This window comes from Thermobia domestica, chromosome 1 (assembly GCF_964235325.1).
Source record: "Thermobia domestica chromosome 1, izTheDome1.hap1.1, whole genome shotgun sequence".
NCBI classification, from domain to species: domain Eukaryota; kingdom Metazoa; phylum Arthropoda; class Insecta; order Zygentoma; family Lepismatidae; genus Thermobia; species Thermobia domestica.
Genome location: NC_137454.1, coordinates 135218392 through 135234807, shown reverse-complemented (window position 1 = coordinate 135234807; position 16416 = coordinate 135218392). Strand labels below are relative to the sequence as shown.

General features: G+C 36.7%; 1 protein-coding gene across 3 annotated transcripts in view; it reads right to left on the bottom strand.

Annotated features, from left to right (window-relative positions):
- The window catches only part of LOC145689360 (triacylglycerol hydrolase DDHD2-like), a 160406-nt gene that overhangs the window by 69773 nt on the left and 74217 nt on the right, over positions 1–16416 (bottom strand). Inside the window, exon 1 of one of the 3 annotated variants that reach the window (XM_081763514.1) lies at positions 7092–7206. The exons of 1 other annotated variant lie outside the window; for it this stretch is intronic. In XM_081763514.1, coding sequence (XP_081619640.1) covers positions 7092–7125 — 34 coding nt within the window. In that variant the 5' untranslated portion in view covers positions 7126–7206. Of the gene's footprint in view, positions 1–6813; positions 7207–16416 lie in introns of those variants that run through there. One more of the 3 variants, XM_081763513.1, reaches the window with a different exon arrangement.

The window sequence follows — 16416 nt, the reverse complement described above, 5'->3', positions numbered from 1 at the left end:
GTCCATAGCTCTAAAACTATCTGACCTACCGTAGTCGGGTCAAGACTTCACTTAGGAACTAGTATGTGCCCTATCTAAAAATACATGTTTCAGAATCTTAAGGTACTCACGAAGCAATTTTTATAGAAGGAATTTGGCTACGGTCATATACTTTGAAGTACTCTCCAACTGCCTCTATTAAAACTGATGCGGAAGTACAGCAGGATTCTGAGAGATGGATATTTGGATAGGGCAGACATTAGTTTCCCGACTACGCTAGGTCCCATAGTTTTAGAGCTATGAACCTTTAAAGTTCATTTTTTCATGTTTTCGGCAGCCTGTAACACCGAAAGGAAGCATTTGTGCACCCAGAATGGTCTATACTTTTTGCCTTATCTTGGTGTCAGAAATCAGCTCCTAAACCTTGTCGGTGTTGTTTTGAAACACACTATATATATATATATATATATATATATATATATATATATATATATATATATATATATATATATATATATATATATATATCTTTATTGAGTTTAAAGTTTATCTCCTATTCGAAAGAATATGTACACGAGGGTTGGAACTTCAATAATGATAGCTACTTATCTTGAACCGATACAAAATACACTCATCACAGTCTCCTTTAGCCTAACCGGCATAACAGTGAGACGTAAAACTCAAATATTTCAATTCATTTTTACAGTTATAAAGCCTTACAGTCCTTCAATGTAGTCACCAGCATTGGGTATAACCCGTTGCCAGCGATGTAGAAATCGTTGGATACTTGCAGCAGTACCTGTTTTATTGATAGTTCTAATGGACCTGTCTACTGCCTGAAATTCTCTTGAACAGTTTTGAAATGAATGCCACGAAGAGGTTCCTTCATCTTAGAAATAAAGTTAAAGTCACAAAAGCTTGAGTCCAGCAAGTAGGGTGGATGGTAAAGCACTTCTCACACCCATCAATCGAACAAATCAGTCACACCTTCCGCTGTATGTCCCCGAGTGTCGTTCACAAAATGATGGGTAGGTTCTGTAGAATGTGTCGCCGCTTTTCTTTCAAGGCTGGTCGCAAGTTGTGTTCCAAAAAGGAACAAAATTACTGCTCACTGACGGTCTGATATGGCGGAATGGTATGTGTTAGTATTACACCATCCCAGTCGTACACGAGAATCGCCGTAACTTCCACACTGCTTGGGTTCTGATGAACTTGGGATTTTCGTGGTGACCCATAATGACAATATTCGTCTGACTGGCATTTTAATTGTGGCTTCTACAATTTGGCTCATGTTTCACCCATTGTAATAATACAGTGTAAGGAAGCCTCATTTCCGTTCGTAGCGTTCCAAGAAGATACGAGTAGCGTCGTATCGTAGCCATTTCTGCATTTTCAACTCATGCGGAACCCATCGTGATGCAATTTTCCTCATTCCCAAAAGCTCCTTCAGAATGTGCAGGAAAGTCGTATGCGCTAATTCTTTCTCTTAAGCCAACTCCCGAATAGTATGGCGTCAATAAGTGAAAATGAAATGAAATCTTTGAGTTTTACGTCCCACGGTTATGCCGGTTAGGCTAAAGGAGACGGTGATGATGAGTAATGAATGAAATGGTGGAATGAAGAAAGCGGGAGGAAACGGGAGAACCCCGAGAAAACCCACGCACACGGTGTTTGTCCACCACAAAGTTCACTTGGCGGGGGTGGTATCGAACCCGGGACCCCAAGCACCTGAGGTGAACGCTCTACCACTGAGCCACCTCGGACCCTAGCGTCAATAAGTGTCCAGTAATATGGTAACAGCATTAACGCCTTCTTCACTGACACGGGGACAAACAGGTGGTTGCATGTCTTCCACATTTTGGTGTCCCTTCTTGAAGGTCCGTACCCACCTTGCCACTATTCTGCAAGGCAATGCAGATTCCCCACAAACTTCTTGAAAATACCCTGATGATACTCTGGCGTCTGACACACAATTTTTATAAAACTCCGCTGTTCTTGTTTCGAAAATATCCTGACAACAATAACCTTGCCATACATCACCCGCGTACGTGTGTGTGTCATGGACCGCCCGCTACACAAGGATCTGTTCTTTTAGTCTACCGCCCTTGCAGGTGTTGTTGGAGAATTCATTTGCGTTGAGGAACTAACATATGGTACAAGAGACATTTGATTGTGCTGTGTAACGTCTCTAAAGCAGTATTGCCACTATTAAAGTTAACCCTCGTATGTATATATATATATATATATATATATATATATATATATATATATATATATATATATATATATAAATTGACAAAAATTATGAAATTTTGTACCATGCAAATATCGGGACGGGACACTGTTTGACATAGCTCGTGATACCACAAGTTTTAACAGTGTTGCCAATCTAACAAAAAGTTGTTTTTTTTTTTTTTAATGGCACCACAACAGATTATTACAGATTTCAAATTTACATATAAAACGAAAACTTAACGATATCACACTTGTCATGCAATGTTGCGAACTAAGGATGCGATACCATAAACTTTGAAAACAACTGAATTTTGGAGGGTTCTACAATAGTAATAACGCAACTGAGACGGATGGGGTAATGCACATCCACAGTACCTCAATGTCGAATACTATGGTCATCATTGACGTATTTCGAACAATTAGAAACAAAGTTACAAGGAATTGAAAACTTGACTTTTTCAAACAACTTCATTTCGAAAAAGTGTCTGGGTAAGTATCACATGCAATTACACATTACCTTCAATAGACACGAAGATCATAATGTTGTTTATAGTAATTTCATATCTTAAACCATTTCGGAGATGGATAGATTTTTTTTTTTTTTTTCAGTTAGCGTGCCTTTCAGTAGTGAGGCTGTATGGGACGACGATCTACAGCTTAACCTTGAATGAATTATTATGAGTTTCCGCCGGGAATCGAACCCGGATCTCTAAAGCCAATGGTGTACGCTAACCGCTTAGCCACGAGGGAGCTCCTTCGGCAGATATGAAAATATGGTAAATTTTAATATTTCGATTAAGATGGCGTATAGTGGGAATACTTTAAAACTATTTTTGATTTATTTTGGTTATAACATTACAATGATACATTTTGATACGTGTAAATACATCAAGTTCTCGGAATTACATAATTTTAGCAGTGTTGCAACTTTATCTAGTTTAACAGTTTTTATATCATCACCACATCAGTTTGAGGTATCAACTTGCAGTAAACAGCACTGTCATCTTCACATCTATTGAAAACAACCTAAGCCAGTGTTTCTTAAAGTGTGGGTCACGGGCCGTTTCTTTGGTAGGTCGCGAAAAGTTTTTCCTTTTAATTGTGAAAATTTTATTTTGATGCAGAAACATATGTTGTAAAGTAAGTACCATTCAGGAAGTGAAATTTGTTAATGAGGAAGAGTAAGTGGTTATTCAGAGCCCTGCCCTGTTGTACAGTCAGTAGAGATGCTGGGTTAGGATAGAAAGAGAATCGGTGAGTCAAAATCTGTCACGGGGTAGGGCATTGCGTTGAGAATAGTGTGAGCTCTGTGTTACCTTTATATGGAAAAATTAGAATTATGATTTACAAAATTGAAATACCACTATTACGTAAAATGACAATGTGTATTTGAATAAAAGTAGATGGGCCACAAAGTACTTTTTAATATTTAATGTGGGTCGCGGTAACAACAAGTTTGAGAACCACTGATCTAAGCAATTGGATGAGGTACTTATAAACAATTTTTCGAAATAATGGCTTTTTTAAAAAAGTAAAATTTTCAATCCCTTGTTCTTATTCACTCGAAATACATCATATCATGATCATAGTATTAAACACTGAAGCACTCTAGATGTGCATTGGCACGTCTGTCTCACTTGTGTTGTTATTGCTGTAGAGTTCACCACCAATTGGATGTTTGTGATACTGTATCGTTCTTAGTTTGCAATCCTGAATAATAAATGTAACATTGTAAGTTTTCGTTTAACATGCGGATCTGTAACGTGTAATAACCTGACCTAATGTCATTTGAAAAAAATATAACTTTATGCTAGGTTGACACGGTTAACCTTGTGGTATCGGAGACTATGCAAGACGATGTCCCCTCCTCCTTCCGATATTTGCATGTTATAGTCCATGATCAAAAGTTCATCCATTATGAGTAAATATGGCCATAGGCCAACTCCATTCTGAGTAAATATACGAAATAATTAAAAGAGGGGGACGGCTGTTGGAAATACGTTCTTTTCAATCTAAAATGGTGGAATTTTTGCAATCACGATATCACACCCAATCGCAGCTGTTTAAGTTTCACGCAAGTAAGGCGTCCTAAGTTAAATGAAAAAAAGCAACGTTGCCAGTTTAGTAGGCTACTCTCCCTATCGCTCACCCTACCAATAATACAATATTATTGGGAAATGGATTTGAAGTATTCACGGCTTTCCCTCACATAACAATATGCATGTTCCCCATGTCATTTTTGCGTCCCCTTACATGGCGTTTGAACAGATTTCTGAACTGGATTTATTTCTTTTTCATTTGGCACAGGGCACCTCACTAATGTGGACCCAAACTGGTGATACAATTGGAAATTTTCCACCATTTTTGACTGAAAACGACACATTTCCTTCTCTTCCTGTTCGTTTTTTTCTCATCTTTAGTCATAACGGAGTTGGCCTTTGGCTCAGGACTATTTATATAACTGTACCATACCATAATATAGAGCTCCCTCATAGCTAAGTGGTGAGCGTACGCATCTTTGGCGTGGGAGATCCGGATTCGATTCCCGGCAGCTCATGTGGTCTGGATTCACGTTAAAACTGTAGGTTCACGTCTAGTATAGCCTCGCTGCTGAAAGGAAAGCTAAACCGACATCAAATCAAATCATACCATAATATGGAATGAAAATTGAACATATTGAAAAAATATCTGTTTGGAATACACTGCCTACACCTTCTTTATCTATTAAGCAGAAATAATTTAACTATCACCTCATCTTGAGACCATATTTGAATTCATAGGATTCAACCGGGTAGGAGCTCAGGCGGTTTCGATCCCAAGTTGAGCTATAGATTCAAGTCTCGTCTACCCTCGGTGTCGAACGGGACGCTGAACTCGAACTCAACACACCGATTACAAAGTTGAAGTAAATTAACAAATAAAACTGGTCTCCTGTTCAAATTTCTTACAGTACTGATTCCAGCGTTATTTTGATTTCAGGTCACGTTTCTAAGTAGTGGGCACAACCACATACTTCCGATCCTCATTTGGCATTTGAAGATTGGTTTACGTTGAAGTTTAAGAGTTCTTTCCAGAATTGAGAATTTCAGAGGCATAGACTTACGGTGGGAACGGAACTCTCATATTATCACATTATCCATCTAAAAGACTTCGACACGACAAAGCTGTTTGCGAACTTTAAACATCGAAATAGTTTAAAATATAGTTAACTTCAGCAAAGTAGTATTAGCGTAAAGGAGAATTCCTAGTACTTCAGATTATACGCCCGTAGCCAAACTCGTAAGCTGATGTGAAAAGTTTATCCTCTCCATATGATAGTCAACATATTGAAAGCGCAATAATTTTTCAATATTTGATAAGTGTATGTGTATTTCTTTTTTCTTATTTGCGTCACACATATACTCAATTTTTGAACCTTCATTAGATATATTTTCATATGTTTGCAGTATTTTCTGGAGTATTTTTGTATAACAAATTACGTGTCATCTACTTTGTTAGAATTTTATTCAACATAAGGAGAATAATTCTAACTTACAAAAACTATTGGAAAATTATTTCAATTTTTATGTAAATTATAAGCTTAATCACTTATAAACCAAAACTTATCACCCAGATGTATCACGTTTCTCAACTCCACAGCAGTTTTCAACTCCGTGTTAACTAATCTCAACTCCGTGACCTATGGTCTCAACTCCGTGGGTGCTGAAAAGTTTATTATTTTTTATTTAATAGACCAATAACGATTCAGCTCTGCTGAATACCTAACTAACATGTACTTAGTAGTAGTAAGTGCATCTGATATTTTTTTCGAAATAGGCGACCATCAACGGAACAAAAATTTTCCAAGTGAAAATTTCCCTTTTTCGTGGAATCACCCATATAGGAATTTCTATATAAAGGAGAATTCCTATTAAGATTTGTTAGTATTTCCTATCCAGACCTAGTAAACTCATACTAGAAATCTAAAATCAATGTAAAACTTAATACATGTCGCCGCGATAATATATGGGCACCGAAGTATCACTACTGAAAAAATGAGATAATATACCGATTAAAGCGCACAATATGGGCTATTGGCCTATTATCTAAATTATATTCAGAATAGCAATTTTATCTTTCTTCTAGCTTTCGTTCTAGACAAATCGATAAATTGTAAGTAAGATCTGTTAGGCCTACCAGGACTACTTTCAGACATTTTGTCCGGGGCAGCAGAGGGGACATAATTAGAGGGGGCTACAGGGATAACTACTTGCTACTGACGCCTCTACACAAGTGAGACATATCGAAGTTCAATCTATCTTAGGTCTGGATGCCTGGAAGAAACATTCACTATAAAAGTAATTCTCATGCAGGCTGATAACCTGAATTCCTTACTGACCTAGAAACAAAAGTCAACATTATATTGTTCTAATATGCGAGTATGTAAGGATGTTTGTGTTTATTAAATGAAATTATGCGTATTGGTTAATTCATAAATGGAAATTGTAAACATCATAAATATATATTTAAGATTTCGGCATAATAAAACTGTTTAATTGATAGTAGGCCACGTAAGCTTATCTCTAACTACTGTCAATGTGTCCTCAAAACCTGTCTTACCTCCGGACAATATTGAAGAATCATTATTTGAAACTGGCATAAAAACAGCACTTCCCGAAAAATGCTCAAAAGGAAAACCGCTCCCAGCTGCGGTAAGTAGGGGATTTTTCACAGCTTTCGACTGATCACTTCTGCCTCTATCTCCCATAGCGCCATGGATCTAATGCCAGTTACACCAAACAAAAAGTTCACTAAAAGCAATAGCAACAGAAATACCACATACAAGTACTGTTTTACCTTTCATGCACTACAATATAATTGTACTACTGACTACTAACGTGCATGTGAAAAATACATTCTATGATTATTCATCAATCAGCTGTTTGCTGAGTGACGACTACAGAACATGAGTGCCAGCCTTGCACATCTGCAAGATGAAGTACGATATGAGAAATTCTATAAGCAACATTACGCCAGCAGAGTAAAAGCAAGGATATTACTACATCCTCATTCCTTTGATATTTACAACCTAATCAAAGAAATAATTGCGTTTCAGTTTCCGATTACGGCAAATTAGTTATAATTAGTTGTTGTGTTACTTGTGTACGATGCGATCTGCAAAGGCGTTAATGGAATAAAGCCCTTCCGAAGGCATGAATGGAATAACGCTCCAGAACATTTTGATGAGAAATAAATCTTCGAAACCAGAATTCTCATTCTGTATCAGTCTTCTTAAAATTTTGCGTACAGCAACGCAACGCAAAAGGATAGGGGGTCTTATGCAAGTCGTTTTGTTTTTTATTAGCGTCATACTAAAAGCCTGACTATTCCAGGAAATATATGTTAGTCGAACTCTTTAGTATGGCACTAATCACGCGTCAGAATGACTCTGCATAAAGCCCAAACTAATAGGGCTATTGCAAATTTGCATTGTTATGATTCCAATCGTAACGGAATAAGCCCACGCAACACATCCCAAAGTAAGGATCAAGGGGTCTTATTTCGTACAACCTTCGCAAAAACTGCGGAGCATAACATAATGTAATACTTCCAAAAATGAATTATGTGCTATCCCTGTTATCACAAACAAAATCGCAGATTTTGCCTTGAGTTGACGCAAACCGTTAAGAATTATTGTCCTATTTCCATCTTGTCATTATTCTCCAAATTCTTTGTGACAGTAATGTCTAATAAATTATGGAAGTATTCAGATAATAATAATTTAATATCATCATCATAACATGGGTTTTTAAAAATAAATCCACTAACACTGCTTTTTTTAAAAAAAAATAATACTTAGTACTGTCATAAACATGATAAACAACAAAGAAGTGACCATTAGTGACCATTAGTCTCTTCCTTTTCTTACGAGGTATTTGACGCAGTTAATCACGACTTTCTTTAAAAAATACATTCTTATTGCATAAGAGGAATTCCTAATAAGTGTTTTGAATTTTACTTAAAAAATATATATCAAGTAGTTCAAATTAGCAAAGAAATCGATGGAAAAAATCATTTTTTTCCTCTAAAGGTAAAATGCAAAGCGGTGTTCCACAGGGGTCAGTGCTTGGTCCACTACTATTTCTTATAATTTACAATTAATCAATTATGTCATTTGTGTTTTAATACATATTGTACTTAACTGCTATGTTATTTACAAGGTTTATTGGGAATTGTTAAAAAAAATAATAATTGCAAAATGTTTTCTAGGACCCTAATTGCCTATGTAGCACTGTAATTTTGGGTGGTCCATTTCGTTCCCTTTCATAAATATAAAATTGCCAAAAATTCAAAATTTTGAAAATGTTGACCTAATTTATCCCCTTTGATAAGACTTTATTACATTATATGGTTACATGAGTGAAAGTGGGTCTATTCCCTTTCGCAGGACACAGGTACACTGATGCTGTCCTCTTAAATTTTGGGAGACATTTGTAGGACCACTTCTTAAATTTGAAATTATTAAATAAACAACAAATGCAAAATGTTTTCTGGGACCCTAATTGACTATGTACCACTGTAAAGTTGAGTGATCCATTTCGATCCGTTTCACGGGGATAAAATTGCCAATTTTTTTTCGGAGGTTTTTGGCCTATTTTACCATTTTCTATAATGGTTTATCATGTTATATGGTTATACGGGTGAGTACAGGTGTTCATTTTCTTTTTGTAAGACTTGGGTGCATTAATGCACTCCTCTAAAATTTCGTGTAGGGTACTATGATCATCCCCTTAAATTTGAGAATTGATAAAATCAATTTATTTTAATAATTACCTATCAGGTATCATGTCGTAAATATTATCACACCAATGATCTTAGACTGAGTCATAACCACAATGTGAAATTGTTGATATATATCAATAAGTTACAATAATTACCTATCAGATTTCAAGTTCAAAATTTAAAGCTATAGGCAGAAATCAACCAAATAGTTTTCTCTAAAGGTAACTAACTACCCACCAATGACCTTAGACTATGAGTCCTGAAGCTCAAAGTGTGACATTGATGTTTCATACCAATTGATATTAAAAATTACCTACCTCTACCAGGTTCCAAGTTCTAAAACTGTTACGCCAATAACCTTAAGCTATAAGTGTCTCTAAGTTTCAACGTGTTAAGATGATATCGTCGACAGCGTCACAAAGTGTCGTATCTAAAATAAATCGAAAATTGAGATATTTTACTATGTAGTTGCATACACTGATTTCTACAATTTCCCAAAACGAAACATCTGTAATGTGCGTTGTTTTTACGGTGGTGATGACGTCACTGTGTCGTATCTTAAGATGAAGCATATAAACCATTTTCACAAACAGTCGTATCTTGAGTTACGACAGTTTGTGAGCAACAGATCTTTCGCAACTGGACAGATACGCCTATATTCAAAGCAATTTGTTTATATATACAAAGTGGCCCAGAAGTAGGTATACAGTCCCGTACTGATAAACTCATTGCTTTTTATATCATTTCTTATTGTTATCCACTTAGTTTCTTTATCATTTGTTCCTAATGTATTTTACTTATATCTTAAGCTCGGAACAGCCGAAGTAAATAAACTTATAAGCTTAGAATGTTATACTTGATCAATGCGGGGATACATATAGGGGAAAGTGGGGGAATACCACACAACGAGGGAATACCACGCACCCTGTTTTCTCAGTTCTAATGCTTCGAAACTGATTCAGATTAGTGCTACTATCTAGTTTAGACTATGAAAGACATATTGCATGAGCGAGGCGCCAGTTGCTGTTAGGTGTGGTTCATGGCATAGCGAAATGTTGTTTTGTTGTAATTTCTTCTAATTTACTTCGTTTGCAGATTTAGAGGTATGTATTGAAATACTTAGTTGATTTTTATAATGTGTATACAGTATTTTAGCGTAGTGTGCTAGTAGTAAGTTCATGATAAATTTGTTTATATGAAACGACGTGAAACTTCTGAAGGTTCAATTTTTCTTTCTCGGCTTGGAATGGGGTAATTGCACGCATGTCGTCCATTGTGCGTGGCATTGCCCTTCACGAAGCAGTTATCAAAAAAAATTATGCTGCGTTTCTTTTCCTTTTTTATGTATATTGCAGATGCCATGACACTATATTAGGCAAACAGAGAAGTGCAAATGGACATTAAAACAACTACCAAACGCCATAGGAGCAATAAATGGCGGAAGAAAAATTACAGAGGTAGCAAATAATTTTGGGATACATAGGCTACATTAAGAACAAAAGTGAAAGCTGGGACTGTCTGTTCTAAGAAAATGGGAAGAAAAGCTGTATTGAGCTCTACAGAAAAAGCGGAACTTGCTGGTCACGCTTTACATTTAGCCAAGTTGTTTTACGGAATGTCTCCAATTGAACTACACAGAATAGCTTATGAATAAGCAGAAGCTAATATCAAACACAATTTGAATAAAGAAGGTCGACTTGCTGGGAATGACTGGTTGGAATTGCTTTTAAAGAAAAATTCCATGATAAGGTTAAGGAAATCTAAAGCAATTAGTATTAAGAGGGTCGACGAATTCAATGAAGAAAAGGTGAAAGGATATTTTAAGAACCTGACAGAAGTTACCCAAAAATATCATTTCTGCGAAGATTAGATCTTTAACGTTGGCGAAACAGGTATATTCATAGTATAGACACCAGGGCGTATTTTGGATCTAAAGGGAGTGAAACAGCTCGGAGCACTAATATCATGGGAAAGGGGTAAAACCGTTACAAAGCTGCCATGTCTTACATACCCCTATGTTTATCTACCCAAGAAAACGCATGTCACCTCAGCTGCAGAAAGCAGAATCTACTGGATCTATATATTCTTGGGTGGAGCAATGAATCTAGTGGCTGCAACATTTTGCTCTGATTGCGAAACCGATAACAAATGATCCAGTCCTATCTATTTTGGATCACACGAGCCATATTTCATTAGAAATTTACAATTTTTGTAAGAAGAAAGGAATTGTTGTGGATACAATACCACCGCATACGTCACATAAACTTCAGTCGCTAGACCTTACCTTTTTTGGTCCTCACAAAACATATTTCAACCAAGAATGCACACTGTTTGCGAAGCGCTATGTTAATGAAAAATTTCTCCATATGACTTAGTCGATATCTTTAATAGAGCTTATCTGAAAGCAGCAAATATGGACAAAGCTGTTAATGGTTTTAAATAAGCGGGTATTTGTCCTTTGGAGCTGGACACTTTCAGAAAAGATTTTGAAGCTGCTCAGCAATTCTAGACCGTAGAACTTGAAGATGAAAGAGAGATTCTGAAGAAGTGAATTCCCAATTGCTTTCCGATGTTCAAACTATTATAGGCCTACGCCAAAATGAACAACCATCTTCGACGAAAATAGGGCTAAATCGTGAAGAACATCAACTACCCGGAACATCATCACAGCAGTTACCATTGCTTGTCCAACCGTCTTCTTTACAAAATGAGGTTGTGAAAGTCTCGCAGATTTCTCCTTTCCCCAAGCCTTCCGAGTCAACTCTTCGAAATAACAAAAAAGCGTTCAGAAATCTTAACTTCTACTCCAACCAAACGAATATTGGAAGATGCTGAATTCAGAAAGAGCACTAAGCGAAGAAAGCAAAGCAAAGTTGAGAAGAAAACTAGAAAATTCGATGTTGGTGGAAAACGTGAAGACAAGCTGAGGAAACAAAATAGAAGTTGACCTAAACTTACAGTCAACAAACGACCTAAGTTTATGGAAAGAGATTCTGATGCTTTACGTTAAGGAATTAGTGCGTGCCAATACCCGATGTAATGCGTGTGATTACCCAATGTGGTAAGGAATACCACGCGTTTGTCGTTTTTCACAAACTTTATTTTTACAGAATCTATGAAAATCAAGAAGCACTACCAACGACCGAATATGAAACTAGAATGACTAAGTTACAACATACATTTTCCTCATGTTAATTTGTTTGATTTGTAGCGAAATATTGGAAAATGTACCTTAAGTGCGTGGTATTCCCCCACTTTCCCCTATATTTACACGGCATGGAGCGTCGTCAGGTTGCGGATCGACATGACATGACATTTTTGAGTTTTACGTCCCATGGTTATGACGGTTAGGTTAAAGGAGACGGTGATTATGAGAAATGAACGAAATGGTGGAATGAAGAAAGTGGGATGAAACGGGAGAACCCCGAGGAAACCCACGCACACAGTGTTTGTCCACCACAAAGTTCACTTGGCGGGAGCAGGGTTGGAACCCATGCACCAGAGGTGAACGCTCTACCACTGAGCCACCACGACCCCAGGTTGCGGATCGAGGAAAAGGCCTTCAGATATAGAGGTTAGCTGCGAAGATACTGAATAAGCAGTCGCGGACAGACAATGAGTGGCCCTCCAGCTTGGGGGTTTGGGTGAGGCTAATAACATCCTGTATAAAAAAAAAAAAAAAAAAAAAAAAACTTTTTCAGAAACAATCACAGAAGCCTCGGACCAAGACTGATAACTTGGCACGACATCAGCAAAAGAAAATGGACATGATATTTGGAACATGGAATATTAGAATTCTTTATAGGGAGGCGCGTTAAAATCCGTAACGAATGAGTTAGAGAAATACAGGATAAACCTAGTAGGAGTTCAGGTTGGTTACTATGATGGGGTATGCGGTGCAAACATGTAAGAACATCAGAGAAATTTCTCTCCGATTCTTTGAATCTAGGCATCGACAAAATGAGGGAGATTCAGTCCACAGTGCTATAAGCACATCTACTAAGCTCTGTGGCAGTAATTTTGTACCCTCGCAACTTGAACCGATTGTTAAACCGGCAAGGAAAAATAACCCATATACCGTTCATTGTGTTGACAGAAGCGATGTATGAGACTAGATCTCTGTCCCAATGTCTTGGTATTCTGTCAGTTAGACGTGACGAAAATGGAGATCCAATCAATTGGACGGAAATGCGCGAAGTGAAAATGAACAAAGACTATCCAAACTGCATTCAGTTTAAGACAAGTCATTTTGAGGACACTTGCACAACCATTTCCCTGAAAAGAACGCAGATTGAATCCACCAGACAGAAGTTCCTACTTTGCAGACTTGTCAAGTACGAGGACTCGTTTTGATTGATTGATTGATTTATAACGTCCATTTCAGCAGCGAGGCTACATGAGACGTGGACCTATTGATTAACGTGGAATCCGAACCACATGAGCTCCCGCCGGGAATCGAACCCGGGTCTTCCACGCCTACGAGGACTCGTTATCATTGTGTCCGGGCCCAACTCTAATCACTCGAAACCCTGAACATGTTCAATTTTACAGAAACTTACCACATTAGCCAACCTTCTCAAGTGCAATATCAAAGCATGCAATTTGCAAATTACTTTGCAAGATTTTATATTATGGCAATAACAACTTGATAGCATTATTTTATGTTATGGTTAGTATGCTCTCAATATTGTGTTTCTTGTGTGTTCTCAGGAATTTCGTTTTACCCTCAAGAATCTCAGGAAGCATTTGTTAAATTATTTTGTGTAATAAACACGAAGTTTTTCAATAAAAGTGCAATATATTTCGATTGTTCATCTATTAATGTAGTTCTCAGTATAAAAAATATGCGTCGTATCTTTCATACAAGAGAGGATTACCATCGTCACAAACTGTCGTATCTTTTTCCCGCCAAATTTTCCACAAGCCTTTACAGGCAAATTCCATAAAACTTTCTACACTGACCTTTCGGTAAAATGGATTTTGAGTTATGGCTGTTCAAAGTTGTATGAAAACCTAAAAATTGCTCTCCTGAAAAGTTTAGAAAACTGAGATACGACAGTTTGTGATGCTGTCGACGATATATCACGTGAACATCATCGAATTTGAATTTCGGGAATTTTTTACATTTGAAAGAACAGAATAGATCAACCAAATTTGCCAGGGTCTTAGAGAACGATTTACAAATTCCAAATTTTCAGAATGGACCAAATGTACTTCTCCCGGTCTCAGGGTACACATGTTCAATAAAGGGCAATATGATCTTGTATTAATCCATATAGTTATGTTACAATACATCTCAGTGAACGTTAAGCACAACATCCAAACTTTGCGCCTCATGCTAATTCCAAAATTTAAATTTTCTCGCCAAATATCAAGTGTTACTACTGAAGATATATTTTTAACATTTTTTTATTCATAAAATGGAGTATACTCAGAACCAATCAATTTTAAATAAGTTCTAGAGAGCATTTACCAATATATATTTTTTAACAATTACAAAAAATTAGAAAGTCCCCTGCCAAATTTAAAAGGAAATCATCGATATAACCATATCCAATGAAAGGGAATTGATCTCTCTACTCACACTAAAGCTTCACCAAAGGCAAAGAGGATATAATAGATCCAAAACCTCCAAATTTGAATTTTTGACAATTTTACCCCAAAAAAACACAATAAAACGAAGCATGTGAGAATGGTATAGTGAGAGAGTGGCTGGTTTTTAATTACTATTGTGCACATTCATATGAAAGAGATCTGTTTTAATTACCTTTGTGTATACACCTATAACATTTCTGGTTACGCTTTTGGGACAGAAGTCCACAAGTGACACAGAACATACGTTCAGAAGGGTATGTACTAGAAAATTAACGGTTATTTTCTTCATAATAGTTCCCCCTTAACATACTCCTTCCCAAAGTGTCTGAGTTCAAAGTTGATCCTTCATGCTGCAATCCGGCAAAAATGAAATCGATTCGTTATGCTTCAACTTTTTGTAACTTTTTCAGAAAAGATTATCAGATCAATCAACTAAAAAATGTGTAGTTTGTGCTACACTGTATTTCCTGACCAGGATAGCAGTGCGGTTTTGGGAGGATGTCGCTGCTGTTGTGTTTATATCAGTTTCTTGGCTAGCGCGGCGGGACAGGGTAGCGGAGAGTTTCACTCTGCAGTGTATCCAACGGTTTTTAAAAGTTGCAGTTTGGATGTTAGTCATAGCGTAATCTCTTTCCGCTTAATAAAGAACGCCGTAAGTTATGTGGTTGTAGTGAACCATTCCTGCAGTAATGCAGATGTATTGTGAATAGTGATATATGAATGGAAATTACCAATTTAAGAACAACATAGCACAATTGACAATTCAGTGAGCTTCTACCGTGTATTAAGCAGATTGTATAAAAATTGATTACGTTTTATTCGATGTCATTATAAAACAGGAGCAGCCTGTAAAACGCTGCTCGCTAGTTTGTTCGCAAGTTAATATGGAGGGTGTATTTTGTTGTTTTTCGCTTGTTACTTAAGATGTTCTGCAAATAACTTTAATAACTTTTGAAACTGTTTGTCTTAACTTGAGCCAGGGGCGGATCCAGGCTCAATGTTTGGGGGGCGGTTGTTCGAAGTCAAATCAAGGTAAGAGTGTATTGCAAAAAAAAAAAAAAAGGAAAGAAAAATAAAACAACTTTAAAAAAGGAGGAGTAGCTATTGTCTGCAATTTCTAAAACAGAAATGGCCACCTATGATTTCGAAGGTGGACATTTTTTTTGAGCAAGAACGCTAATGTAGGTAATTTCTTGCAATTTTTTGCTTTATTTGACTTCTGCAACGTAAAACACAAAAAAAGTAAGGCCTATCTATTTTAGGTTTTATTTTACATTTTTAATACAAAGGTGGAAATTCTTAGGTTTTATTATTAAAATAAAAAAATATCCTATTCTGGGGGAGGGCCCCCTTGATACCCCTGTCTTGAGCATGTGCGTGAAGTGGTTTATTACGAACAGGACAAAAAGAACTATGATTGATTGATTACAAGTAATCCGATTAGAAACACTGCTGCTTGCATTTTAGTTCCAAAACCGGCCGCCCGCACCCGTTCGCTGGTCAGGTAATACTTTCTTTAACTCTATCAAAACACATTCCCATCTCTTTAGAACGTTTCCAAAATCTTGTAAGATGTTTTCACTTACTCTTAACTACATTCACCTTTGAGCTGACATGTTTATATTTTATTTTAACAATATTATATGAACAGTATATCCTCTTGGAATGAAACTCTTACATGCATTATTTGCATCGGTTTTGAAGGATCATTTCTAGAGCAACCCACATTATACTTTACTTTTTTGTTTAATTATGCTTTATTTATTCCAAATTATGCTTTATTATGCTTTATTGTTAATTCCAATCATTGTTTTACACAGGGGCGTCATTTAGGGGGGCAGAGAG